General features: G+C 41.0%; 1 protein-coding gene across 1 annotated transcript in view; it reads left to right on the plus strand.

Moving 5' to 3' along the window:
- GOLM1 (golgi membrane protein 1) overlaps positions 1-16,306 on the plus strand; it is a 429,996-nt gene that overhangs the window by 393,295 nt on the left and 20,395 nt on the right. Inside the window, exon 9 of the mRNA XM_053702432.1 lies at positions 13,944-14,069. Within this exon, the coding sequence (XP_053558407.1) occupies positions 13,944-14,069 (126 nt within the window). The remainder of the gene's footprint in view (positions 1-13,943; positions 14,070-16,306) is intronic.

The following is a 16,306-nucleotide window of genomic DNA, read 5'->3' on the forward strand; positions in this document are numbered from 1 at the left end:
AAAAAATCCTGCCATACCGTTATAATGAACATGTATGTATACTCTACACTTTAGTATTCTGGGGATGGTATTTCACCGGAATTACTCTGTAGAAGTACATTAAACCTTTTATTAGGTATTTTTCATGTTAAACGTTTTTGCTGGAATGTAGAATCGTTTGCATTAATGAGGTACTGAGTGAATAAGTATTTGGGCATTATTTTTCCACTTGGCAGTTTGCTTGTGTTAATTATGACAGTTTCGTTTCTCTCTCACTGCTGTGTGTGAGAGGGAGGGGCCGTTTTTGGCGCTCTTTGCTACGCATCAGAAAATTCCAGTCAGTTTTTCTGCATGATCCGGTTCATCTCTAACAGAACTCAGGGGTCTTCAAACTTCTTTGAAGGGAGGTAGATTCTCTCAGCAGAGCTGTGAGACTTATATAGTGACTGTGATTTAAAACGTTGCTCTGTAATTTTTATGTTTAAAATTTAATTAGTGTTATTTTACTAATGGGAACAAACCTTTGCTAAAAAGTTGTGTTGTTTGTTAAGAGTGATGCTATAACTATTTTTCAGTTCATTATTTCAACTGTCATTTAATCGTTTAGTGCTTCTTGAGGCACAGTACGTTTTTATTAAATAAAATTGTAACCGAGTTGCATGTTTATTGCTAGTGTGTTAAACATGTCTGATTCAGAGGAAGATACCTGTGTCATTTGTTCCAATGCCAAGGTGGAGCCCAATAGAAATTTATGTACTAACTGTATTGATGCTACATTAAATAAAAGCCAATCTGTACAAATTGAACAAATTTCACCAAACAGCGAGGGGAGAGTTATGCCGACTAACTCGCCTCACGTGTCAGTACCTGCATCTCCCGCCCGGGAGGTGCGTGATATTATGGCGCCTAGTACATCTGGGCAGCCATTACAGATAACATTACAAGATATGGCTACTGTTATGACTGAAGTTTTGGCTAAATTACCAGAATTAAGAGGCAAGCGTGATCACTCTGGGGTGAGAACAGAGTGCGCTGATAATTCTAGGGCCATGTCTGATACTGCGTCACAGCTTGCAGAGCATGAGGACGGAGAGCTTCATTCTGTAGGTGACGGTTCTGATCCAAACAGATTGGATTCAGATATTTCAAATTTTAAATTTAAATTGGAAAACCTCCGTGTATTACTAGGGGAGGTCTTAGCAGCTCTCAACGATTGTAACGCTGTTGCAATACCAGAGAAAATGTGTAGGTTGGATAAATACTTTGCGGTACCGGCGAGTACTGACGTTTTTCCTATACCTAAGAGATTAACTGAAATTGTTACTAAGGAGTGGGATAGACCCGGTGTGCCGTTCTCACCCCCTCCAATATTTAGAAAGATGTTTCCAATAGACGCCACTACACGGGACTTATGGCAAACGGTCCCTAAGGTGGAGGGAGCAGTTTCTACTTTAGCTAAGCGTACCACTATCCCGGTGGAGGATAGCTGTGCTTTTTCAGATCCTATGGATAAAAAATTAGAGGGTTACCTTAAGAAAATGTTTGTTCAACAAGGTTTTATATTACAACCCCTTGCATGCATCGCGCCGATCACGGCTGCGGCAGCATTTTGGATTGAGTCTCTGGAAGAGAACCTTAGTTCAGCTACGCTGGACGACATTACGGACAGGCTTAGAGTCCTTAAACTAGCTAATTCATTCATTTCGGAGGCCGTAGTACATTTAACCAAACTTACGGCTAAGAATTCAGGATTCGCCATTCAGGCACGCAGGGCGCTGTGGCTAAAATCCTGGTCGGCTGATGTAACTTCTAAGTCCAAATTACTTAATATACCTTTCAAGGGGCAAACTTTATTTGGGCCCGGTTTGAAAGAAATTATTGCTGACATTACAGGAGGTAAGGGCCACGCTCTACCTCAAGACAAAGCCAAAGCTAAGGCTAGACAGTCTAATTTTCGTCCCTTTCGGAATTTCAAAGCAGGAGCAGCGCCAACTTCCACTGCACCAAAACAGGGAGGAGCTGTTGCTCGTTACAGACAAGGCTGGAAGCCTAACCAGTCCTGGAACAAGGGCAAGCAGGCCAGTAAACCTGCTGCTGCCCCAAAGACAGCATGAACCGAGGGCCCCCGATCCGGGACCGGATCTAGTGGGGGGCAGACTCTCTCTCTTCGCCCAGGCTTGGGCAAGAGATGTCCAGGATCCCTGGGCGCTAGAGATCATATCTCAGGGATACCTTCTAGACTTCAAATTCTCTCCCCCAAGAGGGAGATTTCATCTGTCAAGGTTGTCAACAAACCAAATAAAGAAGGACGCGTTTCTCCGCTGTGTACAAGATCTATTATTAATGGGAGTGATCCATCCGGTTCCGCGGTCGGAACAAGGACAAGGGTTTTACTCAAACCTGTTTGTGGTTCCCAAAAAAGAGGGAACTTTCAGGCCAATCTTGGATTTAAAGATCCTAAACAAATTCCTAAGAGTTCCATCGTTCAAAATGGAAACTATTCGGACAATCTTACCCATGATCCAAGAGGGTCAGTACATGACCACAGTGGATTTAAAGGATGCTTACCTTCACATACCGATTCACAAAGATCATTACCGGTATCTAAGGTTTGCCTTCTTAAACAGGCATTACCAGTTTGTAGCCCTTCCATTCGGATTGGCTACGGCTCCAAGAATCTTTACAAAGGTTCTGGGTGCCCTTCTGGCGGTACTAAGACCGCGAGGAATTTCGGTAGCTCCGTACCTAGACGACATTCTGATACAAGCTTCAAGCTTTCAAACTGCCAAGTCTCATACAGAGTTAGTTCTGGCATTTCTAAGGTCGCATGGATGGAAAGTGAACGAAAAGAAGAGTTCTCTCTTTCCTCTCACAAGAGTTCCATTCTTGGGGACTCTTATAGATTCTGTAGAAATGAAGATTTATCTGACAGAAGACAGATTGACAAAGCTTCTAAATGCATGCCGTGTCCTTCATTCCATTCAACTCCCGTCAGTAGCTCAATGCATGGAGGTGATCGGCTTAATGGTAGCAGCAATGGACATAGTTCCCTTTGCACGCCTACATCTCAGACCGCTGCAATTGTGCATGCTGAGTCAGTGGAATGGGGATTACTCAGATTTGTCCCCCACTCTGAATCTGGATCAAGAGACCAGAAACTCTCTTCTATGGTGGCTTTCTCGGCCACATCTGTCCAGGGGGATGCCGTTCAGCAGGCCGGACTGGACAATTGTAACAACAGACGCCAGCCTTCTAGGTTGGGGCGCTGTCTGGAATTCTCTGAAGGCTCAGGGACAATGGAGTCAGGAGGAAAGTCTCCTGCCAATAAACATTCTGGAATTGAGAGCAGTTCTCAATGCCCTTCTAGCTTGGCCCCAGTTAAAGACTCGGGGGTTCATCAGGTTTCAGTCGGACAACATCACGACTGTAGCTTACATCAACCATCAAGGAGGGACAAGAAGCTCCCTAGCAATGATAGAAGTATCAAAGATAATTCGCTGGGCAGAGTCTCACTCTTGCCACCTGTCAGCAATCCACATCCCGGGAGTGGAGAACTGGGAGGCGGATTTCTTGAGTCGCCAGACTCTTCATCCGGGGGAGTGGGAACTTCATCCGGAGGTCTTTGCCCAAATACTTCAACGTTGGGGCAAACCAGAGATAGATCTCATGGCGTCTTGCCAGAACGCCAAACTTCCTCGCTACGGATCCAGATCCAGGGATCCGGGAGCGGTTCTGATAGATGCTTTGACAGCACCTTGGAACTTCAGGATGGCTTATGTGTTTCCACCCTTCCCACTGCTTCCTCGATTGATTGCCAAAATCAAACAGGAGAGAGCATCAGTGATTCTAATAGCGCCTGCATGGCCGCGCAGGACTTGGTATGCAGATCTAGTGGACATGTCATCCTGTCCGCCTTGGTCTCTACCTCTAAGACAGGACCTTCTGATTCAGGGTCCATTCAAACATCAAAGTCTAACTTCTCTGAAGCTGACTGCTTGGAAATTGAACGCTTGATTTTATCAAAACGTGGTTTTTCTGAGTCGGTTATTGATACCCTGATACAGGCTAGGAAGCCTGTTACCAGAAAGATTTACCATAAAATATGGCGTAAATACCTATACTGGTGTGAATCCAAAGATTACTCCTGGAGTAAGGTTAGGATTCCTAGGATATTGTCTTTTCTACAAGAAGGTTTAGAAAAGGGTTTATCGGCTAGCTCATTAAAGGGACAGATCTCAGCTCTGTCCATCTTGTTACACAGGCGTCTGTCAGAACATTCAGACATCCAGGCCTTTTGTCAGGCTTTAACTAGGATCAAGCCTGTGTTTAAAACTGTTGCTCCGCCATGGAGTTTAAACTTAGTTCTTAACGTTTTACAGGGTGTTCTGTTTGAACCCCTTCATTCCATTGATATAAAATTGTTATCTTGGAAAGTTCTATTTTTAATGGCTATTTCCTCGGCTCGAAGAGTCTCTGAGTTATCAGCCCTACATTGTGATTCTCCTTATCTGATCTTTCACTCAGACAAGGTAGTTCTGCGTACTAAACCTGGGTTCTTACCTAAGGTAGTCACTAACAGGAACATCAATCAAGAGATTGTTGTTCCATCCTTGTGTCCAAATCCTTCTTCAAAGAAGGAACGTCTTCTACACAATCTGGATGTAGTTCGTGCCCTCAAGTTCTACTTGCAGGCAACTAAAGATTTTCGCCAAACTTCTTCCCTGTTTGTCGTTTATTCTGGACAGAGGAGAGGTCAAAAAGCTTCTGCTACCTCTCTCTCTTTTTGGCTTCGTAGCATAATACGTTTAGCCTATGAGACTGCTGGACAGCAGCCTCCTGAAAGAATTACAGCTCATTCCACTAGAGCTGTGGCTTCCACTTGGGCCTTTAAGAATGAGGCCTCTGTTGAACAGATTTGCAAGGCTGCAACTTGGTCTTCGCTTCATACTTTTTCCAAATTTTACAAATTTGACACTTTTGCTTCTTCGGAGGCTATTTTTGGGAGAAAGGTTCTTCAGGCAGTGGTTCCTTCTGTATAATGAGCCTGCCTATCCCTCCCGTCATCCGTGTACTTTTGCTTTGGTATTGGTATCCCAGAAGTAATGATGACCCGTGGACTGATCACACATAACAGAAGAAAACATAATTTATGCTTACCTGATAAATTCCTTTCTTCTGTTGTGTGATCAGTCCACGGCCCGCCCTGTTTTTTAAGGCAGGTACATATTTTTTAAATTATAATTCAGTCACCACTACACCCTTGGTTTCTCCTTTCTCGTTGGTCTTTGGTCGAATGACTGGAGGTGACGTAGAGGGGAGGAGCTATATAGCAACTCTGCTGGGTGAATCCTCTTGCACTTCCTGTAGGGGAGCAGATAATATCCCAGAAGTAATGATGACCCGTGGACTGATCACACAACAGAAGAAAGGAATTTATCAGGTAAGCATAAATTATGTTTTTTATTATTCAATCAAGAGTTTGTTATTTTGAAATAGTGCTGGCATGTACTATTTACTCAGAAACAGAAAAGAGATGAAGATTTCTGTTTGTATGAGGAAAATGATTTTAGCAACCGTCACTAAAATCCATGGCTGTTCCACACAGGACTGTTGAGAGCAATTAACTTCAGTTGGGGGAACAGTGAGCAGTCTCTTGCTGCTTGAGGTATGACACATTCTAACAAGACGATGTAATGCTGGAAGCTGTCATTTTCCCTATGGGATCCGGTAAGCCATGTTTATTACGATTGTAAATAAGGGCTTCACAAGGGCTTATTAAGACTGTAGACTTTTTCTGGGCTAAATCGATTCATTATTAACACATATTTAGCCTTGAGGAATCATTTTATCTGGGTATTTTGATATAATAATATCGGCAGGCACTGTTTTAGACACCTTATTCTTAGGGGCTTTCCCAAAGCATAGGCAGAGCCTCATTTTCGCGCCGGTGTGGCGCACTTGTTTTTGAGAAGAGTTTCAGAATTATCTGCTCTGCAGTGTTCTCCTCCTTATCTGGTGTTCCATGCAGATAAGGTGGTTTTACGTACTAAACCTGGTTTTCTTCCAAAAGTTGTTTCTAACAAAAACATTAACCAGGAGATTATCGTACCTTCTCTGTGTCCGAAACCAGTTTCGAAGAAGGAACGTTTGTTGCACAATTTGGATGTTGTTCGCGCTCTAAAATTCTATTTAGATGCTACAAAGGATTTTAGACAAACATCTTCCTTGTTTGTTGTTTATTCCGGTAAAAGGAGAGGTCAAAAAGCAACTTCTACCTCTCTCTCTTTTTGGATTAAAAGCATCATCAGATTGGCTTACGAGACTGCCGGACGGCAGCCTCCCGAAAGAATCACAGCTCATTCCACTAGGGCTGTGGCTTCCACATGGGCCTTCAAGAACGAGGCTTCTGTTGATCAGATATGTAGGGCAGCGACTTGGTCTTCACTGCACACTTTTACCAAATTTTACAAGTTTGATACTTTTGCTTCTTCTGAGGCTATTTTTGGGAGAAAGGTTTTGCAAGCCGTGGTGCCTTCCATTTAGGTGACCTGATTTGCTCCCTCCCTTCATCCGTGTCCTAAAGCTTTGGTATTGGTTCCCACAAGTAAGGATGACGCCGTGGACCGGACACACCTATGTTGGAGAAAACAGAATTTATGTTTACCTGATAAATTACTTTCTCCAACGGTGTGTCCGGTCCACGGCCCGCCCTGGTTTTTTTAATCAGGTCTGATAATTTATTTTCTTTAACTACAGTCACCACGGTACCATATGGTTTCTCCTATGCAAATATTCCTCCTTAACGTCGGTCGAATGACTGGGGTAGGCGGAGCCTAGGAGGGATCATGTGACCAGCTTTGCTGGGCTCTTTGCCATTTCCTGTTGGGGAAGAGAATATCCCACAAGTAAGGATGACGCCGTGGACCGGACACACCGTTGGAGAAAGTAATTTATCAGGTAAACATAAATTCTGTTTTTATCTAAAATTTTCAAAGTCACCCAAATACTTTCCACCTCGTCATTAGTTCCTACGACTTCAATAACCTTTATATTTTCATTTACATACAGAGCAACTCCTCCACCTTTCTTTCCTACTCTGTTCTTTTTTAAATAACCTGTATCCAGGTATGACTATGTCCCAGTCATGCAAATCATTGTACCATGTTTCTGCTATAGCTACTAATTCCAAGTTGTCCCTAGTCATTATTGAAATGAGTTCAGGTTATTTATTTCCTAAGCTGCAAGCATTTGTGCTCATGGCACAAATAATTTTTCTACTAGAATTTCTAGAATTGTTACTTGGACTAACAGTTTTGGCATGCTGTGGGGGGCAGGTGGATATATTAATGCTACCCCCCTTTATTAGTCTAAATGATTTCTAATAAAGCATTTGAACTCCTCTCCCAGATACCTTTAACATCCAAATGCAAGCCATCTCTCCTAAATAACCTAGTATCTTGCCAAACAGAGCTATAATGGCCAATAAAACCAAATCCTCGTTCCCTGCACCACTTAACTAACTAAGAATTAAATGTTGTTATCCGCTCCATCTTTCCTGCTTCCTGGCCATACACAGGTAAAATAGCAGAAAATGATAGAGTTGATACCACATTCTCTAAATGATTACCTAGGTCACAAAACTCTTTCTGAACAGCAGCAACATGATTACTAGCCAGATCATTTGTTCCTAAACAATCACATCTAACTCACTTCCCTTTCCTGCTGCCTTAACAATTTTCAAAATATGATTCGTATCCTTGTGAGCAGTAGCTCCTGGAAGACATCTAACCTCCCTTACTTCTGCTTTACTTTCACCTAAATACACATTCCTCAAAATAGTCACCCACTAACAGTCTTTTCCTCAAACACACTTCTGCAGTTCTTTCCTGTGTTACATTACCTGGAGAATCAGGTACCAATAGATTTGAATGACCTGTTACAGCTTCAGATGGCTCAGAAACAGCAATCTCCTCATCACAAGTGTGTTCGGCAAGAGCAGCAAAGGAGTTTTGCAATGGCAGAGGTTGTGGGCAATGCTTCTGGTCTACTGTTCTAATTCTCCCAGAGCCTACAGTGATCTATCTGCCTCTCCCTGCTAATCTCTGGGGTAGAGTGGCTTCTTTTTGAGGCAGCTTTGTAGAGGTAACAGGTATGTTACTTACCTTAGCATGACGTTTAGCTATTTCTTCCCATAAGAGGGAAAACTGCTTACAACAGGACAGCCCCTAAATCTCCAAAAAGTAGCACGGTTAAAAAGTGCAAAACACCCATTGCACCGTATCTGAGACATTTAAACTATGCAACAATTTAACAATAAGAAAAATAAAAGTATTCTTTACTACTGAATTACTCCTGAAATAACTCAAATATCCTTAATTATTTGATCCTTCTTAGCTTGATCCTTTTGCTAAGAAACAGAGCTAAACAGATCTCTTTAAATACCCTCAGAAAGATACGGTGGGGTCCCTTCTAATTGCTCATCTATGCAAACAATCTAATTGCAATAATAAAAGCAGTTAACAGTTATTATGTTCTAAGTTGTGGCTGGGAAATACAATTCCCATCATGCCACATAGCAAGGCATGTGGGCCAGTGGGCTGTTGGTAGTACTGGGGTCCAATTTAATTAATAACTGTTTTCAATTTGCATTTATTATCTGAGCCCAGAAACAAATCATCTAAATTTAGGTGATTACTGCCCTAGCAGTTAGTATAAATTGTCATATGATGCTTTATCCCAGTAAACATTCATACATTCTTATGTAACATGCTGCAGCAATGGTGATCTAAAAAAGCTGGTCTTCCATATATGTCAGGCAATTTAAAGGGACACTGTACCCAAATTTTTTCTTTTGTGATTCAGATAGAGCATGCAATTTGAAGCAACTTTCTAATGTACTCCTATTATCAAATTTTCTTCATTCTCTTGGTATGTTTATTTGAAAAGCAAGAATTTAAGTTTAGATGCCGGCCCATTTTTGGTGAACAACCTGGGTTGTCCTTGCTGATTGGGCAGCACCAATAAACAATTGCTGTCCATGGTTCTGAACCACAAATTTGCTGGCTCCTCAGCTTAGATGCCTTCTTTTTCAAATAAAGATATCAAGAGAACGAAGAAAAATTGATAATAGAAGTAAATTAGAAAGTTGCTTAAAATTGCATGCTCTATCTGAATCACAAAAGAAAAATTTGGGTACAGTGTCCCTTTAATGAAAGTGCAATTAAGCTTTTGGGGAGGTGGGTGTGTAAGCCTTTGTTATCTACGCATGGCTTGCTGCTGTAATTAGGTTACCAGGGGGTCGATCCGATATAAATCGTCGCCCGCAAAAGCCGGCGACGCCAATATTTGCGCGGGTTTGGTATCACATATACGGCGTAACCTAGAAGTTACGCCCGTATATTTCTGCCGTCGCCCGCAGTTTTTTGGGCCATAGGCAGGTATACCAAACCCGCGCAGTTTGGTATCCAATATGCAGCGTAAGGACTTACGTGGCGAAAATGGAGAAAACTTACTCCATTTTCACCTCGCCACAAAAAGCAGCCGTAAGAAGCCTTACGCTGACTATTGGAGCCCCGTAACTTCCTAAACTGGCTGCTAAAATAAACCTAACACCTAACGCATGCGCAATGTCTATCTCCCTGTCAACCGCAATCTGCTAAAATAAACCTAACACCTAACGCATGCGCAATGTCTATCTCCCTGTCAACCGCGATGTGCTAAAATAAACCTAACACCTAACGCATGCGCAATGTCTATCTCCCTGTCAACCGCGATCTGCTAAAATAAACCTAACACCTAACGCATGCGCAATGTCTATCTCCCTGTCAACCGCGACCCCCCCCCCCCCTCCGAAATCCCTAATAAAGTTATTACCCCCTAAACCGCCGCTCCCGGACCCCGCCGCCATCTACATAAACTAACCCCCTACTGTGAGCCTCTAAAACCGCCGCCATCTACCTTATCTATCCCCTAATCTGACCCCTTACACCGCCGCCACCTATATAAAAATTATTAACCCCTAATCTAATCCCCCTATACCGCCGCCAGCTATATTAATATTATTAACCCCTAATGTAAGCCCCTTACACCGCCGCCATCTCTATTAAAATGATTAACCCCTAATTTAATCTACCTACCCCGCCGCCAGCTATATTATCTATATTAACCCTAAGTATATTATAGTTAATATAGGTATTACATTATATATATTAACTATATTAACCCTAATTATATTAGGGTTAATATAGTTAATATAGTTACTATAGTATTTATATTAACTATATTAACTCTATCTAACCCTAACACCCCTAACTAAATTTATATTAAATTAATCTAATTCATTTATAAACTAAAATATTCCTATTTAAATCTAAATACTTACCTATAAAATAAACCCTAAGATAGCTACAATATAATTAATAATTACATTGTAGCTATGTTAGGGTTAATATTTATTTTACAGGTAAATTGTTAATTATTTTAACTAGGTATAATAGATATTAAATAGTTATTAACTATTTAATATCTACCTAGTTAAAATAATTACCCAATTACCTGTAAAATAAATCCTAACCTAAGTTACAAATACACCTACACTATCAATAAATTTAATAAACTACAAACATCTATCTAAAAATACAATTAAATTAACTAAACTAAATTACAAAAAAAAACAAACACTAAATTACAAAAAATAAAAAAAAGATTACAAGATATTTAAGCTAATTACACCTATTCTAAGCCCCCTAATAAAATAATAAACCCCCAAAATAAAAAAAATTCCCTGCCCTATTCTAAATTAAACAAATTTCAAAGCTCTTTACCTTACCAGCCCTTAAAAGGGCCTTTTGTGGGGCATGCCCCAAAGAATTCAGCTCTTTTGCATACAACAAATACAATCCCCCCCCCCCATTACAACCCACCACCCACATACCCCTATTCTAAAACCACCCAAACCCCCCTTAAAAAAGCCTAACACTACCCCCCTGAAGATCTCCCTACCTTGTCTTCACCACACCGGGCCGAACTCCTGATCCGATCCGGGCGATGTCTTCCTCCAAGCGGCAAAGAAGAATTCTTCCTCCGGCGATGTCTTCCTCCAAGAGGCAAAGAAGAATTCTTCCTCCGGCGACGTCTTCCTCCAAGCGGCAGCAAAGTCTTCATTCTTCCGGCGGCATCTTCAATCTTCTTTCTTCGCTCCGCCGCCGCGGAGCATCCATCCTGGCCGACTGCTGTACTTGGAATGAGGTACCTTTAAATGACGTCATCCAAGATGGCATCCGCCGAATTCCGATTGGCTGATAGGATTCTATCAGCCAATCGGAATTAAGTTAGAAAAATCTGATTGGCTGATTGAATCAGCCAATCAGATTCAAGTTCAATCCGATTGACTGATCCAATCAGCCAATCAGATTGAGCTCGCATTCTATTGGCTGTTCCGATCAGCCAATAGAATGCGAGCTCAATCTGATTGGCTGTTCGGATCAGCCAATCGGATTGAACTTGAATCTGATTGGCTGATTCAATCAGCCAATCAGATTTTTCTAACTTAATTCCGATTGGCTGATAGAATCCTATCAGCCAATCGGAATTCGGCGGACGCCATCTTGGATGACGTCATTTAAAGGTACCTCATTCCAAGTACAGCAGTCGGCCAGGATGGATGCTCCGCGGCGGAGCGAAGAAAGAAGATTGAAGATGCCGCCGGAAGAATGAAGACTTTGCTGCCGCTTGGAGGAAGACGTCGCCGGAGGAAGAATTCTTCTTTGCCGCTTGGAGGAAGACATCGCCGGAGGAAGAATTCTTCTTTGCCGCTTGGAGGAAGACATCGCCCGGATCGGATCAGGAGTTCGGCCCGGTGTGGTGAAGACAAGGTAGGGAGATCTTCAGGGGGGTAGTGTTAGGCTTTTTTAAGGGGGGTTTGGGTGGTTTTAGAATAGGGGTATGTGGGTGGTGGGTTGTAATGGGGGGGGGGGATTGTATTTGTTGTATGCAAAAGAGCTGAATTCTTTGGGGCATGCCCCACAAAAGGCCCCTTTAAGGGCTGGTAAGGTAAAGAGCTTTGAAATTTGTTTAATTTAGAATAGGGCAGGGAATTTTTTTTATTTTGGGGGTTTATTATTTTATTAGGGGGCTTAGAATAGGTGTAATTAGCTTAAATATCTTGTAATCTTTTTTTATTTTTTGTAATTTAGTGTTTGTTTGTTTTTGTAATTTAGTTTAGTTAATTTAATTGTATTTTTAGAAAGATTTTTGTAGTTTATTAAATTTATTGATAGTGTAGGTGTATTTGTAACTTAGGTTAGGATTTATTTTACAGGTAATTGGGTAATTATTTTAACTAGGTAGATATTAAATAGTTAATAACTATTTAATATCTATTATACCTAGTTAAAATAATTAACAATTTACCTGTAAAATAAATATTAACCCTAACATAGCTACAATGTAATTATTAATTATATTGTAGCTATCTTAGGGTTTATTTTATAGGTAAGTATTTAGATTTAAATAGGAATATTTTAGTTTATAAATGAATTAGATTAATTTAATATAAATTTAGTTAGGGGTGTTAGGGTTAGATAGAGTTAATATAGTTAATATAAATACTATAGTAACTATATTAACTATATTAACCCTAATATAATTAGGGTTAATATAGTTAATATATATAATGTAATACCTATATTAACTATAATATACTTAGGGTTAATATAGATAATATAGCTGGCGGCGGGGTAGGTAGATTAAATTAGGGGTTAATCATTTTAATAGAGATGGCGGCGGTGTAAGGGGCTTACATTAGGGGTTAATAATTTTAATATAGATGGCGGCGGTGTTAGGGGCTCACTTTAGGGGGTTATAGATATAATATAGCTGGCGGCGGGGTACGGGAGCGGCGGTTTAGGGGTTAATAACTTTATTAGGTTGCGGCGGGGTACGGGAGCGGCGGTTTAGGGGTTAATAGCTTTTTTATTGTTAGGATAGTGAGGGGGGATAGCGGATAGAGGGTTAGACAGTGCGGGCTATGTTAGGGAGGCGTGTTAGACAGTGTGGGCTATGTTAGGGAGGCGTGTTAGACAGTGCGGGTGTTTTAGACTTTAGTCAGGTTTTATAGGCGCCGGCAGTTTCTAACGTGCCGCAAGTCACTGGCGATGCCAGAAATTTGTACTTACGCAGATTTCTGGACATCGCTGGTTTATCCGACTTACGGCACGTTAGCATCTGACGGCGACCTATATGGGATAGCTCGAGTTGCGAGCTGAAACTGCGGGCGACGCCGGTTCCCTCGCTTGCGCCGCAAACTGCGATCTATATCGGATCGCGCCCCAGGATCTCCATTGTTTAGCTTCAGCAGAGATAATAAGATAACAAACAGAAAATTCTATGGTTTTAGATATGCAGAAGAATTTGGAAGGGAAAAAAGACATTTAAAGGGACAGTCTACCATAGAATTGTTATTGTTTTAAAAGTTACATTGTCCCTTTATTACCCATTCCCCAGTTTTGCATAACCAACACAGTTATATTATTATATTTTTTACCTCTGTGATTACCTTGTATCTAGGAACCTTCTTCCAGCCCCCTGATCACATGACTGTGACTGTTTATTATCTATTGACTTGCATTTAGAATTGTGTTTTGCTAAACCTTAAATAACTCCCCGGGAGTTAACACAGTGTTATCTATATGGCCCATGTGTACTTTCAGTCTCTTATTGTGAAAAGCAATTTAAAACAGCATGTGATAAGAGGCAGCCCTTATGGGCTTAGAAATTAGCATATGAGCCTACCTAGGTTTAGTTTCAACTAAGAATACCAAGAGAACAAAGCAAGTTTGATGATAAAACTAAATTGGAAAGTTGATTAAAATTACAAGTCTGAATAATGAATGTTTAATTTTGACTAGACTGTCCCTTTAAATGCTATTAATTAGCATGTGTTTATTTAACTTTTTTTCTTTAAGATATAAACCAGGATGAGCAGGAAGAACAAGAAAATCAAAATGACTACAATGGGGATGAAGGAAATGAAGCAGAGCCTGAGGCTGACAAGCAGGCTCAGCTAATAAATAATGATTTAAATTTAAAAGGTAAGAAAGCAGGATCATTTGTGTGGCTCATTTGTCTACAATGGCAGATTTAGGTAAGGCTCCAGGTTATACTATGTCTGCTGTTCTCCCTTATTCAGAGTAAGAGGGACATTCATTGCACATTCATTTGTTAGAGATTACAATTCTTGCATTATTAACCCTTTGAGCGCTAATGACGACTCTGAGCCGTCACCGAGTTTCTCACTCTGGTGCTAATGACGGCTCAGAGCCGTCATGAGCACTCTCCCACCTTGAGGGAGATCTGGGGGCTCCTAACAGCTCCTACCCCGGCTTCACGTGATGCACGGTGACGTCACGCGCAATAACATGATGACGTCACCGTGCAACTTTATTTATACTTAACTATGTTAAGTATAGGAGGAGGGGGCATGCTGCTTAGAAGCCTGTATCTCAGGCATCTAAGCAGCTACAGACCCCCAAGACCCACTGTTGTAAAAACAATAAAACAAGTTAAAAAATGTTTTTTCAAAAATTAAATAAATGGAAAAAAAACTTAGAAAATATTAGCACCCAGGTGGGAAAGTGCTTAGCACTCAAAGGGTTAATGCTGAAACTGAGTGCCAGATGATCCAAATATCTCTGGTCTGGCAACATTGTCTAAGAAGTCTTGTCAGTACTGCGAGGTCCCTCAAATCATTTTAGAAAGGCACCTTTTAGCTTGAGAGCTGTTTATCTCGCTATGCAGGATTCTTGATGTGGAGAGACACACATGTTACAATATAATGATTTTTTTTTTAAAAAAAAAAGCTCCTGAAGATTTTTCTTGCATACCAAGTTTTTGATCATAAGGCCATATGTGTTTAATAACGGTAAACAGATTAAACAGATAAAGGGGCCTAGTTATCAACGTGTCTACTTTTCCTGCCTTTGTCGGCCCAATACGCCCGCCTAAGCTCGCCTCACATCTCCACCGCGGACCTGCAAAAATTTGCCTAAGTTATCAAAAAATCTGTCAAAAATCTGTGCACCAAGTATGGGGCGATGAGTAGCGGACTGTGAGAGTTATCACTCATACGATCTCGCTGCTCTTTGGCTTTTTTACAGCTTTCTTGCTAGCCTGTCACTAAGCACCCACACTGACTACACTGTTCTACCCCCTATACCGGCGCCCCTGGAGCCTCCCGCAACTAAATAAAGTTACTAACCCCTAAACCGCCACTCCTAGACCCAACTAGACGCAACTCTTATAAATGTATTAACCCCTAAACCGCTGCTCCCGGACACCGCTGCCACCTACATTATACCTAGTAACCTCTATCCTGCCCCCCCTATACCGTCACCCTCAATAATAAAGTTATTAACCCCTATCCTGCTGATCCCGCACCTCGCCGCAACTAAATAAATAGTTTAACCCCTAAACCGCCGCTCCCTGACCCCGCCGCAACCTATATTAAATTTATTAACCCCTATCCTGCCCCCCCTACATCGTCGCCACCTATAATACATTTATTAACCCCTATCCTGCCCCCCACTACACCGTCGCCACCTATAATAAATTTATTAACCCCTATCCTGCCCCCCACTACACCTCCGCCACTGTAATAAAATTATTAACCCCTAAACCTAAGTCTAACACTAACCCTAACACCCCCTAGCTTAAATATTAATTAAATAAATCTAAATAATATTTCTATTATGAACTAAATTAATCCTATTTAAAACTAAATACTTACCTTTAAAATAAACCCTAATATAGCTACAATATAAATAATAATTATATTGTAGCTATCTTAGGATTTATTTTTATTTTACAGGCAAATTTCAAGTTATAAACTATTTAATAGCTTGCCTAGCTAAAATAAAGAGAAATTAACCTGTAAAATAAAAACTAACCTAAGTTACAATTACACCTAAGACTACACTATACTTTAATAAATTATTCCTATTTAAAGTGAATGTAAATTTTGATGTTTAAGTGCCCGGTTTTTAAAACTTTGATTAAAAACAGGGGCACTTTAATTCATCAAAATTTACATTTCACTCCTGTTGTGACAAAAAACTTACCTTTCTCCAACATAGGTGTGTCCGGTCCACGGCGTCATCCTTACTTGTGGGATATTCTCTTCCCCAACAGGAAATGGCAAAGAGCCCAGCAAAGCTGGTCACATGATCCCTCCTAGGCTCCGCCTACCCCAGTCATTCTCTTTGCCGTTGTACAGGCAACATCTCCACGGAGATGGCTTAGAGTTTTTTAGTGTTTAACTGTAGTTTTTATT

This window comes from Bombina bombina, chromosome 2, assembly GCF_027579735.1.
Source record: "Bombina bombina isolate aBomBom1 chromosome 2, aBomBom1.pri, whole genome shotgun sequence".
Classification (NCBI taxonomy): Eukaryota; Metazoa; Chordata; class Amphibia; order Anura; family Bombinatoridae; genus Bombina; species Bombina bombina.